We start from the raw sequence: 27,891 nt of genomic DNA on the forward strand, positions 1-27,891 counted from the left end.
CATTTTAGTTGAGTCCAAAAATGCAGGAATAGGCGGTTTCCTTAAAACCTCTTGGCAAAGGAGAAACCTTGCTTGTCAAACTCGAGAGCTACTGAACACATAATTTCTGCAGTCCCCTTCTTACAGAACTTCAGATTGGGTTAGTGTAGGGGAAAATGTAATATCCTTGGGATATTTGTTATGGTGCCGTTGAAATAGATTTAGTTACATATTTTATCATCTGATGCCTTGAGACCTTAATCTTTTATTATGCATATTTTCCCCTTTCAAGAGACATTTAAGTAGCCTGTTTTTCCTCTCCTTGCAACAGCCAACAACCTGTTTGTCTTCAGGGATAAAGACAAATCTTTTGGAAGGGACTGCAGCAGATCACATTGTGTGACAGTTCATAGTTTCTGATGGTTGTGAGGAAAGGGTGACCCACTGCAGACAGCCACAATGGGCATTGCAGTTAGAAAACACCTTGAAACTGTCTCAGCTCTTTGGTAGGTTGAAGCAACTGGCTGAAGGCCAGAGCTCCCTGATGCTTGGGTACCTTTGTGGGTCTCTCAGTGGAGATGACTCACACACAAGGAGTGGAGATGAGCATGGCTGCTGGCAAGTGTGATCACAGGAGCTACGTTCACTGCAGGGAAAGAGCTCAGGTCTCAGAAAGAAATCAGTGAATGCCACCTTCAGGTGTAGGTCAACAGACTTTCCCTGAGTGTTGATGACTGTGACCCAAAACCAAGGAGGGAGAACCCCAGAAAATGCCTTCCTGTGTGTCCATGAGTGAGTTTGCGCTACCCCTTGAGAGGTGACCCCTCTGTGTAGGAGTGGCTTCCCCCTCCCACACCTCTTGGTGGAAAACGTGGGGAGAGGAAAGCCCTTGCCATCACCACCCAGGCTTGGTGATACAGTGAGGATGGGAGTGGATTTCACTGACCTATGGATTTAAATGAAACAAACCCAAGTTTCCCTATCTGTCACATGCCACATAGGAAGGGGGAGGTATGGCTATGCCACAGATGTCCTGGATGACCTTCCCAGGGCAATGTCTGCAATCCCACATGTCACTGTGTTCCCTTTGGTAAAACATAGTAAAAAGTGATCAAGAGAGTTTGGGCAAACAAGTACTCCAGAGCTGTACATGTCAGAGCTGACCTGCCAGATGTAACTTCCAGAACACAAGGAAGGATTTCTGCTGCCTTCATGGAGACAGTAATTTAATTCTCTCTTCTATCCTGGTGCCAATTTCTATAAAAGTTGCAGGAATGACATGTGTCAGAGAATTCAACTCTGGTTGAATTTGTCTGAAACTTTTAATTGGGCTCCAAAATCATGGGGGGAGGGAGGGGAATGTGCACGTGGGAGTTGGAATATGAACAGACATTGTCATTAGATGGAGCCTAACATCTTAGGAAAGGAAGCCAAAATTCTGCTTCTTCAGAGGGGTGATATGAGTGTTGACACACTGAAATCCAGGAGGCTTCTGAGCCCCACAAAATAGGGGTCTGACAGGTCTGTCAGGGCACAGCTGCATTAGAGGACCGGCCTTCCTACCAGGATGCTCTGTTTATTTTTAAAGCCTTTTCAAGAGCCATCTTCCATTTACACCTAACATTAAGCAAGGTGCTTATTTTCAGGGCTAATTTGTCTCTGTGTCTTAAGCGGGCACATTTTCACAATTGGCCGTCTGCGGCCCCCCGAGCTGCGGGAGCTCGGCGGGGGATGGCAGCGCGTCTCTCCTCGGGAAGGGAGGGAAGGGGGGGCTGCCTGGCTGCCGTCTCCATGCGGTACAGGCAGCGTGATCAGAGCGCTAACACAACAGCCTGTGTAATTACATGTTTCTGGGAAGTGTGTTAGCTCCATGGGGAGCTGAGTCCATTTGGAGGGAAGGAGGAGGAAGAGACTTTCTTTGGGGGGCGTAAGGTGAAAAGGGTCAGTGAGTAACCCAGCTCTCGCTCGAATACGATAAAGGTAATTGTTGCTCTCAAGTGAGCATCGGGTGCTTCCTGGCTCTGTCTGCTCTCATTGCTCATGCCTGTGTTATGCAGGCGTCTGCTCTCCTGAGCAGGCGAAGCAGGGCTTTGCGAGAAGAGGTTTGACCCTGTTGGAAGCGGTACGTGGCGATATTTGACGTTGTTTCTGCGCTAGCATCACCAGGGCAGGGAGGAAAATGCAGAGTCAGGGGCACGGCACTTCTGTGCTACCTAGGATTTATGTAGGTGGAGGAAGGACCATGGCAATTAAGAGCAATTAATTACAGTCTGAGAGCTAGGGCAGGGGGAGGATGGCTTGGACCTAACCTGTCATGTAGGTGTTTGATACATGTCCTATGCTGCTGCTGCTTTCTGTGGTGGCGTGCGCCTGAGCTTTAAATATCCTGCAGTTCCTGATATCTTGTTTCTCCAGCCGGCTCTCTGTTTCATTTTCCTCTTCTCTCTAGTGTAAAATTTGGCCTAGCTTAAGCTTCTTTCCCTGGCTGTGAAGGTTATTTCCTTCCCTCCTCTCCTCCCCACCCCCTCATCCATCCTCTCCTCCTCTTGCAAATGCTCTCCGACCCTGATTTGGGGTTTCTCTCCCTGCAGTTAGCTGTGGTCTCTGTGGATGATTTGCTGTGACGGAGGGCCGAGGGCTGACCAAGTCGTGGGGAGGATTTGTATGTCGGAAGAGAGGAGATGGCTGTGCAGCGTGCTCCCGAATCTGCTCTGAGCCTGCTGATGGTAAGTGCTTGCTGAAATCCATTTGGGAAGGGGGGGGTGGGCGAGGGGAGCTGCACCGCATGGATTCAGGGCTCCAAATCCACAGGAGGATTTTGTGTGAGCCAGTGCTTGGCTTTTACAGGTCCCAGGGAACTTTGCAAAGGGCTCATCTGGGGCTTGCAGAGACATTCCTCCCACGATGGGTTTTAGCACATCTGGACCAATGCTCAAGGCAGGATTTTGAAGTCACCTTTCCAGCAGAGCTGGCACTTGCATTCGGGGTTTATCCTGAGCAGAAGATTTCATTTAGCTCATTAAATCTGTGTCCTGAATTCTCACGTCCTCCTGCTTTCTCCTGCTTTTGCCCTTGCTGATTGTGAGACAACTTAAAAGATGAGACGGAGAGCTTGATTTCTCTGCTGGTTGAGAGGCATGTTTTTAGCTGTGACCAGACTCAGCTGTGGTATCACTTGGGGAATGGTCCTCTAATGCAGTGAATGGCCATTCAGCTTGCTGCAGAGTGTGTCAGATCTCCTACTGACTGCAGACCACAGGGTAATGACTGGTATTTATCTGAGCTATTTGCTACAACATGTTGAGCCACTGACCTACTTCTGAAAGTTCTGCATATTTATAATATTTTAAAGAAGATTATTTAGCAGAACACGTGCCTGACTCTAGAAACATGCCAGTGTCCTGCTGCAATTAAAATAAACCCTTTTGGTGGGGTATTAGAGAGTCGCTTAGCTTTACTGATTTTATTTTTTTTTTCCCCCTCTGGTACTTCTGTTGCCATTCTCTGTGCAGCAGCATCAGAGATGGTTTTAGTGTTTTAGATCTCTGCTGGATGTTTTTCTACCTAAATGTCACTGTAACATTTCCACTGGAGAGTTGTTACAAGTAGCATGTGTGTGTGTGCACATGTGCGTGAGAATGCATGGATATGTAGGCATTATATACATATTTATATAATTATTGTCATTATTACTGATCTCTCTTCTGATTGCATTAGGAAATGGTCCCTAGCACTCAGAGACATGATGAGTTTAGTAAAGGGAGTGCTGCAGGATAAGAGCCCTGCAGTGCCTAAGGTTGTTAACAAAGGTCAAGTTGAGAAAAGCAAATTTTATGTCCATTACTCAAAATGCTAAACATGCTATTAAGCCTCCACATGGTTTGTTTTATATTTGTCAGTGACTGACTTGCTGTGCAAGCTCATTTTATTTCCTCTTGCTTACCTCTGGCCTTCCTGGCTTCCTAAACGACCTCTTTCTAATTTCTCTTTCAAAAATAAATTGTTGAGTGTCTGTAACCCCTGTGTCATTGTTTGGGCTCTATATGCTTTTAGTTTCAGTACCCTCTGAATTCTCTAGTTGAACCTCTCTTTCCCCAATTTCTGTACTCCTTGAATAGACCTTGTCAAACTTCAGGGCAGTGCCAAGCTGTCAGCAAATAATTCTCTTCTAAAATGCGGCTTTCTGTGGCTACACGGCCTTGCCTCGGTTGTTATTTTTAGGTGTGTCGGGTGTTTCTGCAGCTCTGGCCTGTAACCAGAACTCCTTGGGTGTCCTCACCTTGGGCACAGACCCATGTGGATAGGCTGAGTTGGGTGTCCCCAGCCAAAGTGGTCCCTGCCTTTGACCCTGTGGATGGCTGGGGGCTGGTAGGGGTGAGATGTATTTCTGGGCTGAGAGTGGATTCATGCACTGCTCTGGCATGGTCTGGCACTAGAGGTTGGTTATGGGTGTGGAAAAGGTGATTTGCTGTGGAAAATGCTCCACTTTGCAAACTGCTTTTTTGCCTTGGGTTTTTCTTGGGTTGTGAATCAGCTTAGTTAACTATAGAAACCTCATCCTTTCCCCTCTGCTCTGCCTTGGCTTTGATTGCACGCTCTAGCAGGCTCCCCTTGAATCAATAATAAATTCTTGCATAATTCATCCCACAATTAGCAGCTATGATGGCATCTCTTCTAAAACTGCCACCCTCCAGAGATTTAAAGATTAGATGTCTTTGGGAAGTCCACAGAAGTAGGTTTTAATACTTCAGTGAGCATTCTCCAGTGAGAGAGTTTTCTTTTAGCAGGGAGGAGAATTTCAGTACTGCATTTCCTCTGCAATAGGATGCAGAATGTGCATCCAACCATCCACTTTTCATGAGACATAATCAGCAGCATTTGGCAGTGCTGCATCATAGTCTGAAAATATTCCTTCTCAATGGGGTACCTCAGAGCACTTTGTGCTGCAAGTAAAGAAACCGAGGTACAGAGCCATTCATTGCCTTTCCTGGAATTTGATGCACTAAGTGATCCAAATCAGGAGTTTGCTCATCCCAAAAGCCTTTCTGGTTGATGAAGGAAGATGGACATCTCTGGAGTGTGGGCTTTCTTTCCTATAGAAGGACCATCTGTAGGACATGTGTGCCCCAGCAGAGAGGCACTCATGGGACCAGGTGGCACTTCAGGGTGCCAGCCGTGATGACAGCTCATGGTGACTTACCTGTGTCCAGTAAATGCTACCCAGGACATGGTGTTGGTGTGGCCCAGAGCAGCTCCCAGGCAGCAGGTCAGTGGGGAGTTGCACATTTCTTGTGCAGCCATTATCTCATTACACCTGCAGTCTTACTTGGACAGATCCCACTTCTCTTTAGTGACAGAAATATTGACTATATAATTAATTAATCTAAATTTAATTGCTTTTTGTTTTTATGATGGTTTCTAGCCAGTTTAATACTCAAGTGTGCCTTTCCCTCTGTTTGTAGTGATTATTTCTTCTTCTTCTTTTTTTATTTTCCTCCCAGACCAGGGAACAAGGCTCAGTGAAGGAGATTTTCAGTCTTAAACATATATTTTCCTAGAATAAATGTATTGTTTTCATACAAAGACTGCAATCTGCAAATATAACTGCAACTTATCCATTCTGGTAAATATCTCGTACTGCAAATGACTCTGGATTGTGCCTGGTCTGCAGGACTCCTGCCTCTACCTTGCTCCAGAAATCACAGAAGATGAGGGATGTTGCCTGGTTCAGTATGAAGGAAATTGGGCTGAACTGTGCCCAAAGTGGCTCTGCCTGTAGCATTATCAAAGCATTAAAACAGAGCTTCCTCAGCTTCTGTGACTCAAGAGAGGGGAGCCTCTAAGCATGAAATAGCAAATATTTTGTTAGGACTGATAACACCTGCTGTGTTAAGATCATTAATACTGATGGGAGTGATACCAATAGGTTTTTATGTCTATCTTATTAGTATATTGTAAAATTTTAAAGCTGCAGACATGTTGATTGCACATAGTTTAACAGCACAATAAGTTATGATACCTGGTGTCTCCTGAGACAGCATTACTGCATCTCATGAAAATACATCTTAAGGACTTGACCTTCAAACTACTCTAGGTCATAACACTAACACTAATTAATCTGTGTTAAATGACAACAGAGGTTCCAATGAGCAAGGTATACAGCTCAGTGTTTACGAATTAATCTAAAATGATCTTAAAATGCTAGGGAAGAGAAGCACAGTTCTCTCTTTGCAGTAAAGCTTCAGCTTCTATCTCCAGCTAGCTGCTCTCGCCCTCTTCATCAAAATGAAATTTTTCCCTGGTTATAATCCAGCTTTACTCTTTCTGATCTGTATATACAAATACTTTCCTTGAAGAAATAACAGTATAACATTAGAAAATAAATACACTTGTAAATTAATGGTAACTGCTTGTGTTTGGAGGAGCATCATTAATTTCAGGGGTCTTCATGTGATGCTTTCACATGGTGAAATTCATTATTTTGGGTCTTGGATGAGTTGCATCCAAACTGAGGTTGGAATAGGGTGTATGTGAGATTCCTTCATTACATGGGACTTGGTTATTTCTGTAGTTCAGGGAGAAAAAGGCCAGCAGGGAATTTGGAGCATTAACTCAGTCTGTGGTGTTCACAATGCCCAGGCTGAAGAGTGAGAAATTGGGTGGCCAGCGCAGTATTGAGGCTTCTGACCTTGGTGTTTCCTTGTTCTATTGGGAGACAGACTCCTGCAACAGAAAGATGTGAAAACTGCTCAGTTTCTAAACTGCATCAGAATTAATTGGCATCTGACTGCCACTGTCCACTGAAAATTCCAGATTTCTGATGTGATTCCTCCTTTTTGAGAGGGTTGTCCTGAATCATCCTTCCATCCCTCAAGCGAAATGACACTGGAGTCCTCAAAACAGTGTGAACCTCCTTGATCTGATAATTTTTTTGAAGTGTAGCACTGAACTCTACAGAATTGCTCTTAAAACACATTCCAAGATTTAACTGCATCCTTACTAAACCCTATGAGGGCCATGCCCTGCTTGGTTGGCTTCTGAGCTGTTGGACCTGACAGCATTCCAGATATTCCATAAATTATTTTGTATGCTTAACTGCTACGTTTTATGTCTGAAGTCCACCCCTGTGAAGACAAATTTGGTAGCTAAAATGATATAGAGCTTCCAAGCCCCATTTAGACCTAGGACTGCCCCCTCCCCCCAGAAAGCTGTGTTCTGTCCCCCTCAAACCTCTAGACAGATTGCAGCAGCACGGCTCAGCTTGGAGGATCATATTAAAACCTTTGGGAGCAGCAAGGTTACAGTGGAAGGATGAGGTCATTTTCTGCCTCTCTCATCTCAGGCTTAAATTATTTCTGCATTGACAGTGTGCAAAAGCCCTAGACATTCAAACCTCCTTGCCACAACCTTATCTACAGGCCACGCTGCCCTGGAAGGTCAATGCTTGACACGCTCTTTCCATGGAAACAAAACCCACTCATTGCATTCTGTGGCGTGGTGAGGAGGTTAATGCAGCTCTCAGCTGATGCTGAGGCGGGATAACGTGTCAGCAGTGCGTGACCAATACTCGCCACTCTGGATGTGAGCAGCATTGCTTGGGAATGAATAACGCCTTCCCCCGGGATCCTGCTGTGCCGCTGACATCTGGCCCTCTTCAGCTTCATGCCCAAAATGAGGTCTGTGGGGACACTTGCACAGCAAGGGGAGGTGATTATGCAGCCCTCTCCACCCTACTTTCACAGATATTTCCACCGCGCAGGTGTGTGGGCTCCACCCGCAGCCTTCCCAGAAGGTCTGGGCAGGAGATGATAACGTATCACGGCACCCGGAGGTCGCTGGGGAGGGTCTGTGCTGGCAGGAATCTCCCTTCCTCCCTGGCTCTGTCCTTGCTCCAGCCAGGCAGTAATTTGCTAATGGGCTTCACGAGCAGCAATAGCTGAGCTGTGCTGGTTGCTCTTTTAGAGGAGAGAATGAGAGCAGCAAATTCCTGCTTGGTGCTGTGTGGCTGCATGCTACCGTGGACTGGGAATTTAGCCATTTCTTGTTGATAATTTCCCCTGTAGCACTGAATTACTTCTGAACTTTACTATTTGCCTTTGTAAACTTGTAGTAAGACTTCAAACACAGTGATTTAATTCAGCCAAATGAGATTAAACACTCCCCGGCATTACTCTTGGCTTCCCTGTGGTGGATGTCACCTTTTACCCATCTGAGCTGCACGACTATAAAATTGTTATCCTTCAATTCTGCTCTAGTGCAAGCCATCAATTTTCTTTTCCTTGTCCCTCTGCCTGAGCATCCTGTTGAAGAAGTAGACCATAATGTTTGCACATCTGAATTCTCACATTTGTTACTATGCCTTATAAAAGGAGAAAGAGGGATTACTGGATTATCTCTTTTTTTATTATGTATATGGCTTTTGCTTTGTATTCTAGCTGCTCGTTCTGAATAACTGATAAAATTATCTCATCAGAGATGTGGCCATTGATTTTATTTTTTTCCAATTCTATAGAGCATTGCTATTTGTAGAAGAGAATTAGTGGGCACTTGAGTAAATGATCATTATGATTAATAGGAGCATTTCTACAATTAAATGAAAAGTAACATACTAACAAATTGAAAAGACCTCTAAATATGTCTACTTCTTTTGACAGTATACAAAAGAATCATATTGCTTTGGCTTTTTAAAAAGAGAATGCATTGGGAAATTTGACTGATATCCCTAAACTAAAATAAAACGTTAAAAAAAGCTATAATTGCCCTAATAAAGATGTGAGGTTATAAATAGCTATTAGTATATGGGAAGGACTTGTAACATTGGACAATTGCAATTTTTCCTGTTCTTTGCCTTCTGGTTACGAATGTCATACTTCTGTAATTACTGTACTCATAATTTCTCAGCATGGCAGTGATCCAGCCTGCTGACAAGCTGACGTGGTTAGCACATCAGGGCTCGGAGATGTACAAAAGTCCCATGTGGATCCTTCCTCAGTACATCCCATGAAAATGGAGATTTTTGTGATGTGGCACCTAAAGCTGCTGTGCTCAAGTGGCCAGTCCTGCCAGCACCAGCAATGGCTGCTTTGTGTCATGTGTCTTGCTGAAAACAAAAGCCACCACAGTTAGTGGCTGATCCCCCACCAAAAGCTGGATGGGGGGGGTCAGTCAGGGAGAGTGGATGGAGGTTTGTGCTCTCAACAGCCAGCATGCTGTTCCCAGCTCTCCAAAGCCACCACAAAGGCTGTCAGGGAATGTGTGTTTCTGCCTTTGGCATCACTGGCAAACCTTGGATAAACACCTCCCTCTGCTTCTCCTGACAGACACATACATTTTGCCCCCACATGTCTTAATTCTTTCTGCTTTTAACTTTCAGCAAGCACAGAAACGTGCAGAAGTGCCCTGAAATCAGCCATTTCACAAAGAGGTTTTAATGGCACTGAGCATCAAACTAAGCTGAACTCAACATTTATTACAAGAGATATGAATTTTCTTATTTAAATGGATTCTGGCCTGAAACTACAGCTCTCAAAGCATGTGATTAAAGTTCCTGCTTGCTTTTTGGAAGGGCCTTATCATATTAGGGAGTCCTGCTCAGAACCCTGTTAGCATGCACTTGTCCAACAGCAACGCCTGAGACCAAGACTTGCTGGAAGGCACTGTGGTACCAGTTGTTCCTTGAGAAGCCTCCCAGGCACGAAGACACCCACAGAGTGTCTGTATTTCATGGAAACAAAAGCCACAGTGAATGCCAGAAACCTATTTAGAGGGGTGGATCTACAGGCACAATCTGATCAGCTTTTTGCATCCTTCATGGGATTGAAGCTGGTAATTCCCAAATCAATCACAGCATCTCCTGATGCTAGCTCCAGTGCCTGGCCTTAGCTCTTCAGGTCCCCAAAACCTAGTGATAGTGCTGAAATACAAACAACTGACCAGGAACAATGACACTTGAGCCCACAGTGCTTGGTTTTCAGGGCATGTTATAAAAGCCTTGCCAAAACAATAAAATGTAGTGTATGAACATGAATTGGGAGAGCACAAACCTGGATGCAAAAATAATCTACCCCAATATCTTTGTAAATCTGTTGCAGGGATATTGGGGCACCCCAAAATTTGCCAAAAGCCAGATGGCCCTTCTTCTTCCTTTCCTTACTCCAACACACGCTGCCCACCTCTTGCCACTGAAGGGATGTTCTCTGCAATGCGTCCCTCACTGTTCTCCCTTCTCTCAATCCATTTACAACCACCAGAGAGATGAAAATTATTTTGGGGGAGACTCTTCTAGCACAGAGGCAGAATTCACACAGAGCCTTGCTCCACAATATTTTTCTGTCTGTGGGCAGGCTGTGATAATCCTCGTATTGCAAGACACTCGGCTTTAGCTCCCCGTAATTTGCGCAAACTTAATGGAGGAGTGTTGTAGAACATATGTTTGGCTTAATATAGGTTCAAGGGGTTTTTTAGTCTAATATGCTAAAATAAAATCCAGGACACCTTTACAGTAAATAAGATTGACAAGTTTTTCATTTTTTAATAATATGAGGCTAATTGAGCCGTAGTGGTCAGAGCACATTGTATTTCCTGGTAATTAATTGCTGGCTGCAAGAGTTGACTGCATAAAACTACGCCTCGGGCCATTAACCCCAGGTCATTAGTACTCAAGGAAATGTCTAGTGAAGGTCATTATTACTGCTGCTACATAAGCTACTGTAATAGAAAAGAGTTGGCATGATCTTTTCAAGAACCCATTTTCCCTGTTCTAGTCTCATTTCAGATAACTGGGTGCAAAGGCTCTTCCCAATTATTCTGCATTTACATTCACTTTCAGGGGGTGAGAGGTTGCTGAGAGGTTGTTCATTTAGCTTTATGTGGCCTGAAATATTGGCCTTCCCAAAGGATTGACACAGGTTTGTGCTGTCAATCCCAGGGGGATGGACAAAGCCCCGGTGAAAACCCAACAGATCCCTCATGTTGGCTTCTTTAGCAGCAAGGCACAGACTCTGGGTGGTTGGCTGTGGGGTAAATGGGGCAGTTGTTGCACCATGTGGAAACAGTGGTGTTTGTGCCCTGATGTCTCTGCTTTGGATTGGGTTTCCAAGGTTTTGGTGGTGGACCAAAATCAGCCTTCTCATGTAAAACAGCCTTTCTTTTGGTTATCCTGTCATCTCTGGAGGGGCTTCCAACTCCCAAATCAAGAAGGAGCCATAGGGAGATTTGTGTTTGTGCTGTCCCTCAAACTGTTCTGTAGATCAAAGTCTCCAGAGCAGCAGAATGATATTGCTACTGAAAACTAAAATTAAAAAACAGCAGTCGTGAGGACTAATTTATTTCCTCCCCTGGTGTAGTGGACAATTCCTATTTTTTTTTTTGTCCAAGACAAAGTGCTAATGGAACAAAAAAAAAAAAAAAAAAGAGAAACATTTTTAGTACTTTAACAAGAGATTAGTAATAATAGCACTTATTTACTACCTTAAAAACAGTTTTATGTTGAATGCTGTTTTCTCTAATCATGTGTTTAAAATAGGGTGAGTATTTTGCAGAGACCAAAGTCCTTGAATCAGTATTATGAGACTGCTGGCTCTAATGACTTTGTGAGGAAGCACTTCGGCTCTAAATAGACAAAATTACAGACTGAACAAGACACAGTGATGGCACAAGAAAAAGGATGGGGAAATTTTGTAATATGCTGATGTTCCTAGCGGTGTTTGGCTTTTTTCTTCCCCACTTCAAAATTTTAGTTTGGAGTCAGGAGTTAAATAATCTATATAAAGAGACTGTTTTGCCCTCTTGATCAATACAGAAACTTCTTTTGTCACCATCCTTATGTAAGCAAAGGGTTACTTGTTCTGAGTCCCCTGCTGATGGAATGCCCCTCTTCAACTCTCCCTCTGGATCTATTATCATTCACTGTCTTGCAAGAAATAATAAACTAACCATGCTGCTTGTATTGGTTCCAACACAAATGTTTTTGTATTGTGGGAATGTTTTCAGCTATTCTCCCATCAAAACTGTGCTACTAGACTTCTTTGGTCAGGCAGGGCTTAGGTCAGTTTAAGGAGTTTCTGATTTTTGGATGTCCCACTTAAATTTGAAGATCTAAATAAAGAATCATCCATGTGAAGTTTCTGTGAGAGCTCTGATTCACCAGTAGGAATTAAACCTTAACTGCAAAGTCCAGAGGTGCCTGGTTTCTTGGACATGGATCCTGTTTTGAATGTTCCTGTTTGGTTTGTCTCTATTTAGGGATTACCCCTTCCAAATACAGGTTTCAACATTAACTTTCTGCATTTCTTCCAAGAAAATGTATCTGTGCTCACATTGCAAATAAAATGTGCCTGCTGTGGCTAAGCATGGATATATTTGGGGGGAAGAGGAGGAAATGAGTGCTATCCACTTGCACGATGAAATGTAAACTGATTGCAGAGTTACTGAATATTTTAAGACTGTATGACCCCACAGACAAATTGAAAAACCTAGCAGTTTTGTACATGATGGGAATAAGGAAAATGTCCTTTTTGAAATCAGCATCATTGTCCATGTATAATAAACTAGGAGTGGCTTAATTGCCAAAGCTTTTGCAAATTGAATAGTATAGTAATCTCTTATGAGAGTCAGTTTTAATTTTTAAATAATCTTTAATTAAATAAGCATTCATGACACATTTGGTATTTGTGCATTAGCACAACAGTCTCTGGGTAGTCAGTGTCATTCTCTCATATGCAGGCTGGTGTCAATTGATTTTCCATGGTCAGTAGCTGTAGTTGAATCTGCTTAAGTTCCATAAAACTTCCCTCATTGCACAAAACCATTCCTGTCTGAGGGAGAAGGATTTGTGCTTTCTTCTCTTAGGATCATGCTGGGAATAGAGTGTAAATCCATATTATTCTACTTATCTCCATGACATTTCCAATTTCTACAGATGCAATCAAAAGAATTTGTCTCATTGATCTTCAAACTCTTTGACGATTTCACACTCTGAGCTGAGTGGTGTGAGCTGTTCAGTCGCCCCATTGCTTTCCATCAATAAAAGTTTTTACCTAGATCAAGACAGCACGTTTGCTGCATATGAGCTATGAATCTTGAAGATTGTTATTGGTATACTGGTGGAATATTTATCTTCAAACTGAAATGAATTCTTAGATGAGTCATTGCATACATACCCTCTCCTGATATTTTTAGGTGCTAAAGCCACTATTTCCATGAGGCTGGGTTGGGGAAAATTGTCCATAATGTTTCGGATGTACAATTAAAGTGCCATCTGCCTCTGTGATGCAGCAGATGTATAATTGATATTCACTGCTGATTTGCCTCTTGATTTTCTGCAGACATTGAATGCTGTAATTGTTTATACAGTATGATCCTGAATACCCATGTGAGAATTTTCCTCCTCTCATGTTCCTAAAAGAAGTATCACTACCATCCTCAATACTCAGGAGATGGATTCATTAAAAGATAATTTGCAGATAGCTAGACTAAAATCTTACAGAAATCTAGTGAGTAAGTAAAAGAACAAGTTTTCAAAAGGAGTAGCTTATTCCCGTAGGATCATGGCTTAATATAGGAGAGCTTGTTGGGAAAACATAAAATGCTGATGCAAAATCTGGTTACCTTTGTACACTGATTGCAATGCAGCTTGTAGCTAAGAATAAAAAAAAAAAGAGAGAGTTATTTTATTTTCTGCTCCTTTTTTGCAAAGATAGAAACCTTCTTCAGGGGAAGAATTTTATGTAGAGTAAAACCAAAAGGTCAACTGTAACATCAAAAGAACTATCTTCTCTAGGGCAAAGACAATTTAATATAAAACAGAGATAGAAACCACAGCAGTGAATTCTGAGCAGATGGGAAAACAGAGATATGCTACTTTTTTTTTTTTTTAATCCACTGTCTTTCCAGTTCAAAATTCAATCACTAAAATCTTGATCAATCAGCAGGTGGTAATTTTACCCTATGACTGGTTTCTAAAGTTCTTCTGAGAATACTCTAGACCTGAATCTGCTCATGCTGAAATAACAGCAAAATGTGACTAGTCACCTCAGTGGCAAGAGGTTAGTGGCTCTACTTCATATTGCTGCCCTTCTTTTTGACAGCAGTGGCTTTTAAACACATTAGTTAAACTCACTATGAAGCAGCAATGATTGTCCAGGGCTTTGCATTCGCTTCAAAAGAAGGAAAAAATGGTGATCTAGAACCTGAATCTGGCTTTGCTGCAAGTAACATTCTCAATGATCGTTTCTTAAGCCCATGCCTGGCTCCTAGGAAAAGTCAGCTCTCTGGGCACCCAGAGAAACCAAGGCCCATTGTGTTGCAACTTGTTCCCTTTTTGTGAGGTGTTGGCTGTATTCAGTGTAATCCAAAAGAATCCTCTGTGTTTTCCCGAGACTGAACACTTGCTCTCATGTCTCCATGTCTCTAAGGTAGCAGTGTACTTGTAGGTAAGGGACATCATGCTGATGGTTACAGAGTGTGACTCCTGAGGCAGTCTAAGCAAAGGACCAAGTGCAGGGCTGAGGGTGCAGCAGAAAGAAAGCACAGGGATGTGGATACTAAAAAGCTAGGAGCAGAAGAATTTTCCAGCTGCTGCAGCATCCTTGGGAGTTTTTCTTTCTCATGCAAGCTAGCTGAGAAACAGTTTGAGGTTTTTGTAAACCAAGGCTTTATCTCACAGGTGCAAACTTGTTATGCTGGTCCTGTTTTGATACACTGAAGAAAATATTTTGAAATGGGTGTCAGAGCCTCCGCTAATCAACCTGAGAGGTGGATGGTCAAGCGACCAATGGGGTCATGCCACCCTTGTGAACAAAGCTATATAAACTGATTTATATAATTAAATATGGGCCATTTTAGCCACTTATCCTGAAACTGGACTTGTGTCATTCTTTGCCAGCAGCATAGAGGATGCAGAGGATGGTTTGGGGAGAGGAGATGGAGTCAAATCCAAGCAAATGAGGTGCAGTGCCCAACAGATCAGTCCGGTTCTGTTCAAGTTTTCTTTCACATTTCTGTTGCTGTCTGCAGGAATCCACCAAGTTAAGGAGAACCAGAGAGACAATTCAGGAGAATTTGACTATGTTAATGATGTTGAACATTTGCAGGAGGGAGAGGAACCGCTTTTCTCCACGAGTCATTTAGTCACAGCCTTGATGGGTGCTCTGGGATAAACACAATCAGAAATCCAGCTACAGCACAATGTATGGGTAATTTTATGCATGTTTCTTCTTGTTGAGGTCTAACTGGGCTCTTCAACATGGAGAGATGACAAGATGTGAAGGGAAGACATTTCACACTGTTGCTCATGTGTTCTTGAACATTTTATTTGATTTTATTTTAAATTTTTATTTCCTGTATCTTTCACTCACTCATGTAGCAAGCTTTTGGATATGTTTATTGCATAAAGATTCATCTTCAGATCTGGCTTATACTTACTGAGAAGGTCACCCCTGAAGGGGTGGTTGCAGTCTCACAGCAGATATGGTGCAGTGCTTGGGTTGAGCAGACAAGAAATTAGGAGACATTATTATAGAGAAGGGTATCCAGAGTGGACTGGACTGTGATTAAACAGAGCTGAAACTTGCTCAGATATGGAGGCAGCACAAAACTGGGATCCCAGATCCTCTGAGCAGAAGGCTGAGCACCTCCCTGTGCTAACTCAGCAATACCACTGTCTTGCTGCTACCCACTTGTCTGAAGTGTGTCTTATTCTCTTAGTTGCACTGTACTACATATAAATAAATCAGCCATAGAGAAATTGGTTTTGCATTAGTCACTGGCTGGATGAAAAACTTCGTTCATGTTAACACAAAATGAGTGTTCTATCACTGTTTAATTCACATGGTTCAAAATGAAGCTCCAAAGACAAATTTAAGCTTTTATTCAAATCAAAAGGTCAAAATTAACCTTCACTGGTTACTTACCAGGTTTGCCATTCCTAAAAATTACTTGAATATATGGAACTGCTTTCTTTTCAGTAGCATGAAGGACTAAGAGACTATAGCAGTGGAAGGGAGAGCTGCAGTACCCATTTGGGAGTGGGAATTCAGGGAGATGCTGGTTGCAGCTTCTGCAGCATGTTTGTGTTTGTATAGGACAGGTGTTAGAAAAAGTGAAGAACTCATCCTTGGAGCAGGAGTGTAGAACACAGGACTCCTGTCACCCAACTGAATGCTTCCCAAACCAGGAGACTTAGGGAAAGCAGAAAGATTTGCCTTGTGGATCCTTCATTACCCTGTGGTCCTGGGGGCTGTGCTCTGGGAGACTTTGATATGGAGCCCTCCTGGAGCTCACACCCCCTCAGGGTTAGGAGAGCCAATGATGGTGATTTCCATTTTTGGGGGCAAAATCTCTGTGGAAAACAAAACAATGTGTATGGGAATGTTTGGCAGGTTAATGGCACCTACCAGCCTTCCAAACAGCAGCTGCCCATCAGCAGCTCTGGTGACACCTCACTCCTCTGAAGACATCACATGCAGGTGACAACACACACATGCATCAGAAGCCTTTAGAGTTGTTTTGGCCCTCTGCAACACTGCTGAGTTTATTTTCTGTGCTAACCAATTGCATCCTGTGATTCCCATAGGACTTCCAAAAATATGTGAGCAACCCTAGGGGACCAGAGCCTTGTTCCCTCAGGCAGTGGGCTGGAAGGACCTCCTTGTGGGAAGAAACAAGTGTTCTCGCCTCAAAACCTCTTCTGCTACGGCTTTGTTTGATTCAACTCTGGTCCTGTCAGTCTAAATAGGAAGGCAGCTTCCCCTCAGAGAAGCATTCAAAGCTTCACATAAAGTGTCTTCATTTTTGTCATGTGGAGCTGTGCAGGGCAGATATGAGCTGCAGCGTGTACAAAGGCACCACAGTGAGAGAAACCACAGTGAGGGCTTCCAGAGCACAACATCTGGTGGGGGAGCTGGAGTCTGCAGTGATTAGAAAAAGGGTTGTGTTATTGCCAGAATCAAATTATCTGAAGGTGTCCTGCTGGTAAGTAGCAAGTACAAGCTGTACTGAGTTCTAAATTGGTGAGTACGAGAGAGATACTATTAGATCTTTAAATCCTTCTTTTAGTTAAGTTGGGTTTTGTCAATATCCTCATCTAAAACCTAATGCAACATGTCTCAAGACACAGGCCATGGCTAAAACAAATTTTATTTTTGCTTCTGCACATTAATATTCTGTTCTCCAGTTTTGGGGAAGGTTTCCCATCAGAGTTTTCCCTTAGGAGTTTGAAGGGCTTTAGTGAGAAGCAGAAATCAATGGCTCACTTGTCCTAACAGGTCTCTGTCTTTCTTAAAAATAATTCCTTCTAGTTGTGGGGGAGAAAATCCACCACAGGACAGAAGTCAATTGTAGCTGAAAATTAAGCTTGCAGGGAATTGGAATGGGATTCTGTGGGATGATCTTTGTCGTCCAAGGGATCAGGCCAGTTAGGTGTTACCTGCATCCCAGCTGAGATGCAGTCTCTGGCCATGTGGATGCTCCCCTTCTGCTCTCAATGCTCTTCTTTGACATTCTGTGTGAATTGATTTTCCTTTGCTTTGCAGCAGATAGAATTTAACTCCTGGGTGTCAGCTGAAGAACAGTAACCTCAGCTGCTTCAAATCCAACAGTTAAAGTGGTCTTATCATTCCCTATTGCGCTATCCTTACAACGATCTCAAAAACCCAGAAATATCATGTTTTGGAGGTATATCTAAGTTTTTAGCACAGGATAAGGCATCACTGGCAGTGGTAGGTGGATTTGCTCCTCCTGCTAGGAATTCACTGCTATCTCCCTTCCACATCCCAATAATCAGCCAGGGTCATCTAAACCTTATTCCCTCACCCACAATTATGCACCTCTATGTTACCCTCCTGCTGCTGTGTTTGCACTATTGCGGCACCTGGGCTCTTGTTAGAGGCAGGAACTTAATTCTAAGAGAAACTTTGCAAACATGGTAAAAAAATTAATATTTCCTTTTCATCCTCAAGTCCAAATCTTTTAGATCACTGTAAATTAGACATTTGTCTCCCTTGGCTGGCAAGGATAACTGCTCCATTGCAGGTTTTCCTCTGGGGAAATTTATAGGGAGATTTAAATATGAAGAGAATGGTCCCCTTTAAAGTTGCATATGCTAAAGGAATGTGACTTATGAATCCTGTTAGCAGTAATGGCTGCATGAGAGTATCAAATACTTAGCCAAATCAAGATTTTGCTGTGATGCATCTTGCACTAGAAGGGTTGCTATAAATTTTTGAACTGTGCCAAACATTTTTATGTACCTCGGGTATGCAGGCTATGTTTGATGCTTATAGAAGTTGCGTCTGTTTCGCTTTTGTTGCCGGCTACTGGAGGAACACATGCATGTGTTTGTGTAGCTGAGCAGAATTAAAACTCATCTGGTTTGCAGTCTCAACAACAAAAAATGCTGCTGCCTGCAGTAAAAACAGGAGATAATTTTAAAATGCAAATAAACCATCAACCTTGTGTTGGGAAGAGACCGGTGTTATTTGCATAATTTCTGGTGGCCAGCATAGGTGACACCTTCTGGATAGAGCAGATTCAGTGGAGAGTAGCGACGCACTTGAAAATTGCCTGTATGAAATATTTATATAAAACTCTGCTTCATGCGGTGAATATTTGAACAATTAAAAATCTGTTCTCTGTCGCTTTCTGGCCGTGGGCTAAGCTGAGGGCCTGGCTTGAGGATGGTGGTGGTTGTAGCCTGGCAGCTGAACAGTACCTGTGGGATCATGCTGGAACAGATGGGAAGACCAGCAAACTTAGAGGACTGTCATGGTCTAACCCCAGCCAACAACTTAACCCCACACAGCCACTCACTCACTTCTTCCCAGTGGGACTGGGGAGAGAATTGGAAGGGAAAAAGTGAGAAAACCCACTGGTTAAGGATAATTTATTGATTGAAATAAATAAAATAAAACAAGGTAATAAATTTTGGAGCCTACCAGAGACCTGGAGAGGAACTTTTTACAAGGACATGTAGTCAAAGAACAAGAGGCAATGGCTTTAAAATACCAAAATTTGTCTGTGGAGATTCCTGTGACTCCTGGTTGTTTTGTGGGTCCATTATCTTTGAAGAAAAGTCTTTGTTTTAGTGTCATAATAATTGCTTGACCACTGCAGAGATTTTAGTGCTTCTGCAATTTGTGGGAACACCAGAGTGGTCTCAGGGGCTCAGCCTGTCCTTCAGCACCTTTCTGAGCTGGGGCACAAGTCTGCAGGATTGTTTGGATATCAAACTGTCTCCCTTAATGATGAGGCCATTTCACAATGCACCAGTGATATGATCAAAACAAATTCTCCAACTCTACATTAAAAAATACGGACCAGAAGCAGGGGGCTGTGGTTGCACCTTTTTGTTCATTTTTTCCAGCGGGGCTAAATAGTTTATTTTCTTTCAGGTTGCCCACTTGAATCCCGCTGAATCAGGACAGAAAATTACTGAACGCATGAGAGGAGTGCAGTAATCATTTGGGGTCAGTGAGCTATAGATTGCAATATTTGGCAGAGTTATTGCACTTGCCTGCGAGCCACAGCCGTGTCCCCGCTGCACCCAGAGGGAGAGGAGGGACAGGCTGCTCTGCATTTCTCTCCCTTGGCCTTCCCCTTGTGCCCCCTGGGTCATCAGCCCTTCCTACCTGCTGAAGCCTTTCACCGCTCCATTAATGATTATTTTTAATCAAAGAGATCAGAGTTCTTTTTCCCAGTTGCCAGTTTGGTTCTTATCACGCTGCTGATCATTGCAGCTCACTGAGAGGATGGAAATAACCATCCAGATCATGAAGTTCAGACATAGGAAACCTGAGTAGCCAAGGTAACCAGCTTTATTTGATCTGATGCCTTAATTTTTTTCCTCTGTCTCTGCATTCTATGAGGTATTTTTCTTTGGCTTCCCCAAGACAATCTACCAATAACTCAATGACAACTCCCCAGTCTTACTCCTTGTTTTTTAAGCTTCTGGATACTAGACTTGAATTTTGAGGACCTGTTTTCAAGCACTGGCATGTATTTTCTGTATGCCCTTGGTCAGTCTCCTTCACTTCTCAGAATATTCATGGTTTTGTAAAATGGCTCAAAGTCCTTTTTCCAGGACCACTTTGCCACCTGCAGTGTGCCAGGTCCTTTGGCAAACCACTAATTCAATAATGAGAGAGAGGAGAAATTAGGGTAACTGGCCCATGCACAAAGATGAACATAAAGCCAAAGAAGGGAACTCTTGCTGGACTGGATTCAAACTCTGCCTCCTTACCAAGGACAACTTGTGTGAGCAGAGGTTCATTCCACGATGAGCAAGCGCCAGGCTGCTGCTCACCATGGAAGATGGGACTCCTGGCTCCCTAAAACTATTAATTAGTTGGAATTGAGGCTCTCACTGTTGCTTCCATGACTCAGTCTATAACAGCAGTGGGAACTTTCAAAGTCAACTTTATGACCATACTCTGCCAGCCTGCTTATTAATGATATGCAAATTATAGAAGTTCAAACATTTGCATTTAATGCTCATAGCTGTTTCTTTGATTGCTAATGATGTTGATTCACGAAGAAAAAGCTTTCTAAAATAAAGAGACTATTTCATGTACCACACCAAAAGCAAATGAAAGGATGTTGCATACAGCAATTTTTGGTCACGTTAAGCCCTGTCCAAACACCTCAGGACTCATAAATTAGGTGGAAATGAAATGTGATTTCATTGAGCTAATGAGATAGACTTTAATTTTTAAACAGAATTATAACTTAGAGCAAACAATAAACATGGACATTTAGTAATGAACTCCTGTCCTGAATTTCACTGCACAGTTGTCACAGATCTTTATTATTTATTCATGTTACAAGGTCAGCATGGCCACTGTTCACGTCCTAAAAGACTTATTCCTGGAGCAAGTTGTCCACCTCTAAACTTATGGTGTGAATTACCTTTGCTACCTTATGAAGGACAAAATGCCAGGCTCCTGACATAGAAAAAGATTCTCAGAACTTGTTACAAGGGTGGAAAAAAGAGATTTTTTTTTCCCCTTGAATTGCTTTTTCAGACAATGAAACATCACTTGACTCTGTGTAGGCAAGTTGTTCACAGGGTTGAATTCATCTGGTCTGATCATCTGCTTTCCTGTGAAAGCCATAAAAGGAAAATTGCTATGTCTAGGGCACTGAACTGTTTTGGAGAATGCAACTGAAACTGGACAGATTGTGGCTTTGAAGTATCCACTTCCCTTTCATTCACCATAAAGAGAATGTAGTTAAAGCTAAAAGAGACAGATCCATCCTTGGCAATTTCTTGGTTCAGTTCCTGATATCTTCCTGACAAGTTTTTGTAGAGGTATGATCCTACAGAAACACAAACTGTGCTTGTAGCACTGTCTCAGTTGTAACATCTCTTCCTGGAGTACGAGGCTCATCATCAGTACAGAAATGCAGCTTGTCCTCATGAATAATTTAGGCAATCGAGTGTCTGACTGGTAACTCCAGTGTTTACTTGTCATAAAGATGTCATCTGTTCAAAATGTGTCCTCAGACTTCATCATGTCTCTGCTTTATGAGGAACTGGGCTGGTCAGGTGTGTGGGTACATGCATACAAAGATGATGGCTCAATGAATAATTAGGAAGAGAAGAAATTTCACTGAGATAAAGAATGTGAATTTTGAAAAGTGGAGAAAAAGCTCAACAAGGCTGATCAGCAGATCCTGATGATTCAGCTAGGTCCAGCCTATTTGAAGTTTATATTATCAGACAAACTGAGGAAAGGTTTATCCTCAGATATTCTTCCTTAGAACCTCTACAAAAAATATTCTACAGCTGAAATAAAATGATGACACTTGGAACTTTGAGTACTGATGCTATTACTTGAGAAATGCAACTGCATCAGTTTTGTGCTATGTACAATACAGAAATGCTTGGAAATTTAGAGACGTTTTGCTCTTCATAATGTTGCCTTTGTCTCTTATGACACTTTCAATCTTTTTGTAACACTATATTTTGCTGTGAAAAGGATAAAAAACTGCAACAATAAATATTAATAAATGGAAACTGGATCAGGAAAGTTGTCATGGCTGACAGCCAAGTTACAAAAGATTGTCTTCTTTGACTCTTACACAATGATATTGAGAAAGGTACTGTATAAACTATTTTCTGGCTTAAATTAAATAATAATCTGTGTGTCTGCAGATAGAAAACACAGTCAGGATTGACATGGTTCTTGGGGGCTTTTTTTTTAAATCTATCTTGACAAATATAAATCAGAGAAATAATACCAGCAGCGCAAACAAGGAATGCAGAATAACATTACTTCAGTGATTTAAGCAGGGTTTTTTATACAGAAACTCTCAAAGGAGTTGAGATTCATGGGCAACCTCAGTAAGATACATATTCTAGTGACAGTCAGCAAATGCTCCATTTTGCCTTAGGAAAGGTGCTGTTTTTCTTTAGTAGAGGAAAAAGTTTTGAAGGAATTGACATGCTGAGATACTTCACTCTTCTGTTCCTCCTGAGGCAACCTTGGAAGAAAGGCCTGGTTTGGATTTGTAGGCGGATGTGCCCATGACTCTTGATGTGCACAGTCAGGTGAGCTGACAGTCTACTGCAGATGCACTTGCTGTGCAGCAACTGTAATGTATGGATTGATTTGAACTGTTCTGCAAGCAAAAACTTCTCAGACCACCTGGACACACCTCTGGTTTGCATTAGATTTAATGTTATTTGAAAAGAGTGTAAACAACTGGGGGAAAAAATGACTGCATGTTAGACCGACCTCAAAATAAATCTGCTTCTGCAGAGTACTAAAATCTGAAGAAAACTGAAAGATCAGTTGTCAGAGATCCCTTTAAGTCACTGAGGCTGGGACCCACATCTTCTAAGAGGCAGCTCATAGGTTCAGACACTCCATTAGGATACCTGTATATGCAGCACAGCTTTATGTTACCACCATCAGTGGGATTTAGACAGTGGAGCTGAGAGATGCTCCAGGCAGGAGGCAACTTCTATAGGCAGAACTGAACCCCACTGATGGTATGATTAATGTGCAGTCAGTGGGAGGCAGCAACCTGGTCACAGACATCCAGATCCACTGGAGATCCCTCAAGATATTCAAGGCATCCATTCACTTTTGTCAGGTGGATGTGACCCAGAATCAGAAGAACACCTCTGCATCTCTAGAGTAGCAGCTGTAAAGTTCTAAAGGGCAGCTCAAATGGACCTACACCTCTGTGTATGGGCATATGGGCTGTGTTCAGCGGGTTACTGTCTGGTAAAAGGGGAGTTGAGAAACCTCAGACTTGCTCTTAACCATAAACCCACAGGTTTTGAGGACATCTTCTGAGGTCTGGGTTAGCTGGCTCTAATTCACATATACCCAGGCACTGGTGGTTCTGTAGGCACATTTCTGTGCCAACCTTGTCTTGCAGTCTGGGGTGAGGCTTAAGTCTGCATTCTTGGGGCCAGAGCAAGGTACCAGAACCATTCTGACATATCAGTATTGATGCACATCTCTCAATCCTTGAGATAACTCTGGACAAGATTGTATCCTGGTTCTGTGCAACCACACAGCGGGGTGTGCCACAGGTTAGATTTAGGGAATAAAGACAGCTTTTCCATTATTTTCTCATTCTACTCTACATCAGAGTGAGTGGGATGGGAAATTATGGAATGTGGGGGAAAAGGATGCAATTTACACCTAAGAGAAAAAGCAGTAGATAAAGGGATGTTTCTAAGTCTTAGTCTCCAGCTAGAGCAGGGCAGCTGAACCTATCTCTGGGGAGAATGGATGGAGTTTGTATCCAAAGATACAACCCAGCCTTGGTGAACATGTACAAGTTACCCGCACTGCCCTCTTTCCTGGCATTATTAACACTTTCATGTTTGTGTTTATTAGCTTTGAAAACAGAGGCTATTAGTAACCAGTAAATACATGTCAGGAAAATGACAACAATTGTCACATGCTTTAAGAATTGTGCTGAGCTGTTATAACTTCATTGCAGCTTTTAAACCATTTTTTCGTGTCACTTCTGCCCACGCTACAAGTAGGAGAGAGCTGCACCACTGCACCTCCAAGACACATAATTTGTGTTGGTGTGAGCCACTAATAGGATTCCAGGACAAAGCACTTTAATCTATTGCTAAGTAAGTGACAAGGTAGTAATATGGTTTGAGGACAGGACACAGCTAACATGCTACTTCTGCTCTTCAAAGACTTAGTTTAATAATCCTCTGCAAAAGTCTTTGTTCAGGTTTCTGGAAGTATTTTGTAACTGCCCACACCTGCCTTGAAATATTGTCTCAAGCCACTGTATCTGCTGCATAATGCAGTCTATAATTAGTTATGCTTTCAGTCTCCAAATTACCGTATAATGGTGTGTTGTGTTGGAGCTGTAACTATTAGCTTTTTTATTTCAGTAGGGTAATGGCTAATGGCTAATGCAATTTAAAGAACCAATGAAATTGTCACCAGCAGATCAGTAGTTTTATCACCATCACTAGATAAAACTCCTGAGTTTGCATATGACATCTGGTCAGGTATAGTGTGCCAGCCTCCTGACTGTCCGGGATAATGGATACTTCCAGCCTCATTTCAACCTCACAAGCTTCAGTGCTTGTGTGGGAACATATTGTCCTGCTGTGTGGTGGTCACGGTGTAGAGTTTGTGAGCTGGTGGATTTTCCTGAAGTTTAAACCATTTGTGCTTGTGTAGTTGAGGTCTACTGTGATTTAGGACTTAACATTTTCCTCACCTCAATAGCATACTGGGCAATTCAAGTTGGATAAGTCTAAATCTCTTCTTTACACAGTAATAAACCAATCTTTAGCTGTTTGGCACATTTGGTTGGGAATTGTCTGAAATATTGCAGGGCTTATAAAATATAAATCTAAGTGACCCTAGGATCCCTTTATAACAGAAATAGAGCTATTTAAATGCAGACTCTCATCAGTGCAGCCAAAGTTTGACTATGTGAGCTGTATCCTAAACTCTGTTGATTAGACTTCAAAGGCCATGTAGCAGGTTGAGTTTGAAACCGGGCGGAAACACCAATTAAATGTAGTGGTTTTGATTCAAAATATTCATTATTTACTTATTTTCCTTCTGTGAGATAAGAATTAGGAGAAAAGCAAAGCAGGCACAAACCTTAAACAGTTGCAGTACAATGAAAGAGCTTTATTACTAACAGAATTAAAAGTAAAGAGAAAACAACAAAACAAAATTAAAGTAAATTCCACCCCCCCCTCTTTCCAGCACGTCTCTCCTTTTATCCAGCTCACACAAGGGATAACAGAACATGGGATGTTAGTCAGTGTTGCAGTTCTTGAAAAGTCTCTCTCTTATGCTTAAGGAAAAAAGGGTTTTCCTTCAGTTGCACGTGGTTCCCAAACTGCCACCAATAGCAGACCCGCCCGGAAACAAACAGTCTGCTGTGTGTAGAACATCTCTCCCATGAAGAATTTCACAGTTCTTTCACACTACAGAACATGGGCCATCACATGGGGTTATTCATCTTTTTAAGGATAAGTTATTTTGGCCTGCACACAGAGGCTTTTCTTCGCCACAAGTCTCTAACAGCCTCTTACTACTTCTATATAGCCTGGCATAGGCACTCTTCACAAACTTCATAGGCACACGTTGATTCTCCACCCCCCCCCCCCCCATGTTCTTCAAATGGATTAAAGAGACAAACAGTTTGTGGTATTACAGTTTCTTACCACGGCATGCAAGAAGGTTTCTTTTAAGCTGCGCGCCAGAATCGCGGCACCGCCCTCTTTTCTCCCGTCGCCATGCTCAGCTCCGTCCCACGTGACTCACTTCTCTTTCTCTCTGACTCTGACGCCGCCATGTTGAAGAGTGTTCTTGTTCGGGCTTTACGGTGGGGAAAGCCTCGCTCCCTCTGTGCTGCTGGCTGCGTGGTGTCCTCTTCAGTTCAGCACGGAGTGTGCTGGCTGCAGACAGGAGGCTCTGCCGGCTCCCGCTGGCTCCGCCGGCTCCGCATGGAGAGGAGAGGGACCCGCCTGTCCCCAGAAGCCGCGCTGGATGGGTTTAGCTGTGAGCAGTCCATGGCTGGTTTTAGCTGCCTGCGGCTCTGGGACAGTCCCCCTCAGTGACCCAGGGTCCGTGCCGCAGCGATGGGAAAGGGGGAAAGGGGCAGTGGCCCCGGCCCGGCCCAGCGGGGCCGGGAGGCTCGGAGCCCCCCCACCTTCCAGCAAGCGAGCTCCGACCAAAAAGGGGAAGTCCCGCCTTTCCGTGCGGTTTAAATATGTAAATTGTGAGAAGCGTAATTGGTCTTAAAGACTGTCCATCAACTCAGGGTCAACCCAACACAGGCCATGATGGGAGTCTCAGACAATCTGCTCAGCCCTATGTTGAGGATTGTAATCTTAGGTGACATAGATCCTGTCCTTGATGAGATTACCAGACTGGAAGCTCTTTCTCTACCATGAACTCATTAAAATGGGACATTATGTCTGCACTGCTTTATATTGTGTTCTATTGAAAGGGCTTCTACTTCTGTTTTTCCATAATGGTATCCATATGACCTGTCTGGATGCCAAAGACTCAACCTAAAGAAGACTTTGAATTCTGCCCCAAAGCATATTCAAGCCTGAGGTCTAACAGTGTTGCTGTGTGTGATGCTGAGTGGGATGCTCAATGTCCTTACTGCAGCCCAGTGAGACTCACACAAGTGTCTCAATCTGGGAAATGGAGATCTGGAGAATCCACTTTGCTGAGGTGTTGCCTTCACTTTCTGTTCGGTATGAGCTGTCAGCTGCAGGGAAAATGTGTGTGGTAAATGGGCAGAGAATCTGATACTGTATGAAAAATCTGATATTGTATGAAAAGAATCTGATGTTGTATGAAAAGGCAAGGCTGGAATCACACCTGTTTTATTACTCTGCCTCCAACACAATAGGAAGCGGGGATGTACTGCATTGAGTAAAACACAGCCTCATCTTGTCCCTTGCCCAGGGACCCTGGCAGAGCTGCTGGGTGGTGATAATGAACATCACTCTTCATGCTCACAGCTGTGTCTTTGCAGGGCCAGATCATGGACAGCCAACTCACTTCTTTTGTGCAGTACAAATAATGAAATAAAAAGGCTGATGCTTTCACAAATGATTTAGAAACTTTATTCCCTTGTAGCTCAAAGAAAAACAGGCTGTTAAACCACTGTATAACTCATGGAAATATTGTCCCTTTGACATTAGTTGTTTGTATTAAGTAAATATCCTGGAGGTGTTAGCCTTGCAGTCAATGGCACTTTGGCTTCTAAATGCCTTTGTGAGTCCATTGATACCAGCTTTGTAAGAAGAGTTAATGTCTTCAACTAAAGCAAATGATATCTGAGGGAAGGAGAAGAGGCTTTGGGGCATATAAGCCATTCTTCAGGTCATCTGTATTGTGATTCTAGACCTTAGTTTCAAAGTGATGTACGAGCCCTTCAAAATGTCATTCAGTGAAAAGATTTACGATGTCTGACTTCCCTCTCCTCCTCCCTTCGTACTGCTGGTGTAAATCAGAAGTAGTTCAGTGGGACTAGGCTGTGTCAAACTGTCTGAGAGACACGGGCAGTGCAGTATATTCTGATGCTTGCGTGGAGAGAGACAGTAACTCTTCCTTTCTCAGTACATCTTGAAAGATGTTGGACAACCCTTAGCTCCCTGTCCTTTGCTTTTCTCTAGTGATCTCAAAATAGAGAAAAGTTGATAACTCTGGTAGAAAAAATGAAAAAAGTGCCCTTTGGCTGGAAGATGGAAGCTGAAGAATTTCTTTTAAAATACTGTGTGCTGCTAAGTAAAGTCATGGCTATTTTTACTAAATACTGGCTTTTTGGAAGCTTAATTATCTTCATTCTGCTCACAGAAATCAAAACGATACTTGTTGGCAGGATGGACCTAAAATAAAATCTAGTTGCTGTACTGACAGCTGTGAAAGATTTGGATGAACCAAG

General features: G+C 42.9%; 1 protein-coding gene across 3 annotated transcripts in view; it reads left to right on the forward strand.

The window, feature by feature from the left end:
* The first annotated feature begins 2,041 nt into the window (after positions 1–2,041).
* The window catches only part of FRMD4A (FERM domain containing 4A), a 362,726-nt gene continuing 336,876 nt past the window's right edge, over positions 2,042–27,891 (forward strand). The window contains exons 1-2 of one of the 3 annotated variants that reach the window (XM_048302660.1): positions 2,042–2,101; positions 2,571–2,705. In XM_048302660.1, the coding sequence (XP_048158617.1) occupies positions 2,661–2,705 (45 nt within the window). In that variant the 5' untranslated portion in view covers positions 2,042–2,101; positions 2,571–2,660. Of the gene's footprint in view, positions 2,102–2,197; positions 2,296–2,390; positions 2,473–2,570; positions 2,706–27,891 lie in introns of those variants that run through there. The other 2 variants (XM_048302658.1, XM_048302659.1) reach the window with 2 other exon arrangements.

This window comes from Corvus hawaiiensis, chromosome 4 (genome assembly GCF_020740725.1).
Source record: "Corvus hawaiiensis isolate bCorHaw1 chromosome 4, bCorHaw1.pri.cur, whole genome shotgun sequence".
Lineage (NCBI taxonomy): Eukaryota > Metazoa > Chordata > Aves > Passeriformes > Corvidae > Corvus > Corvus hawaiiensis.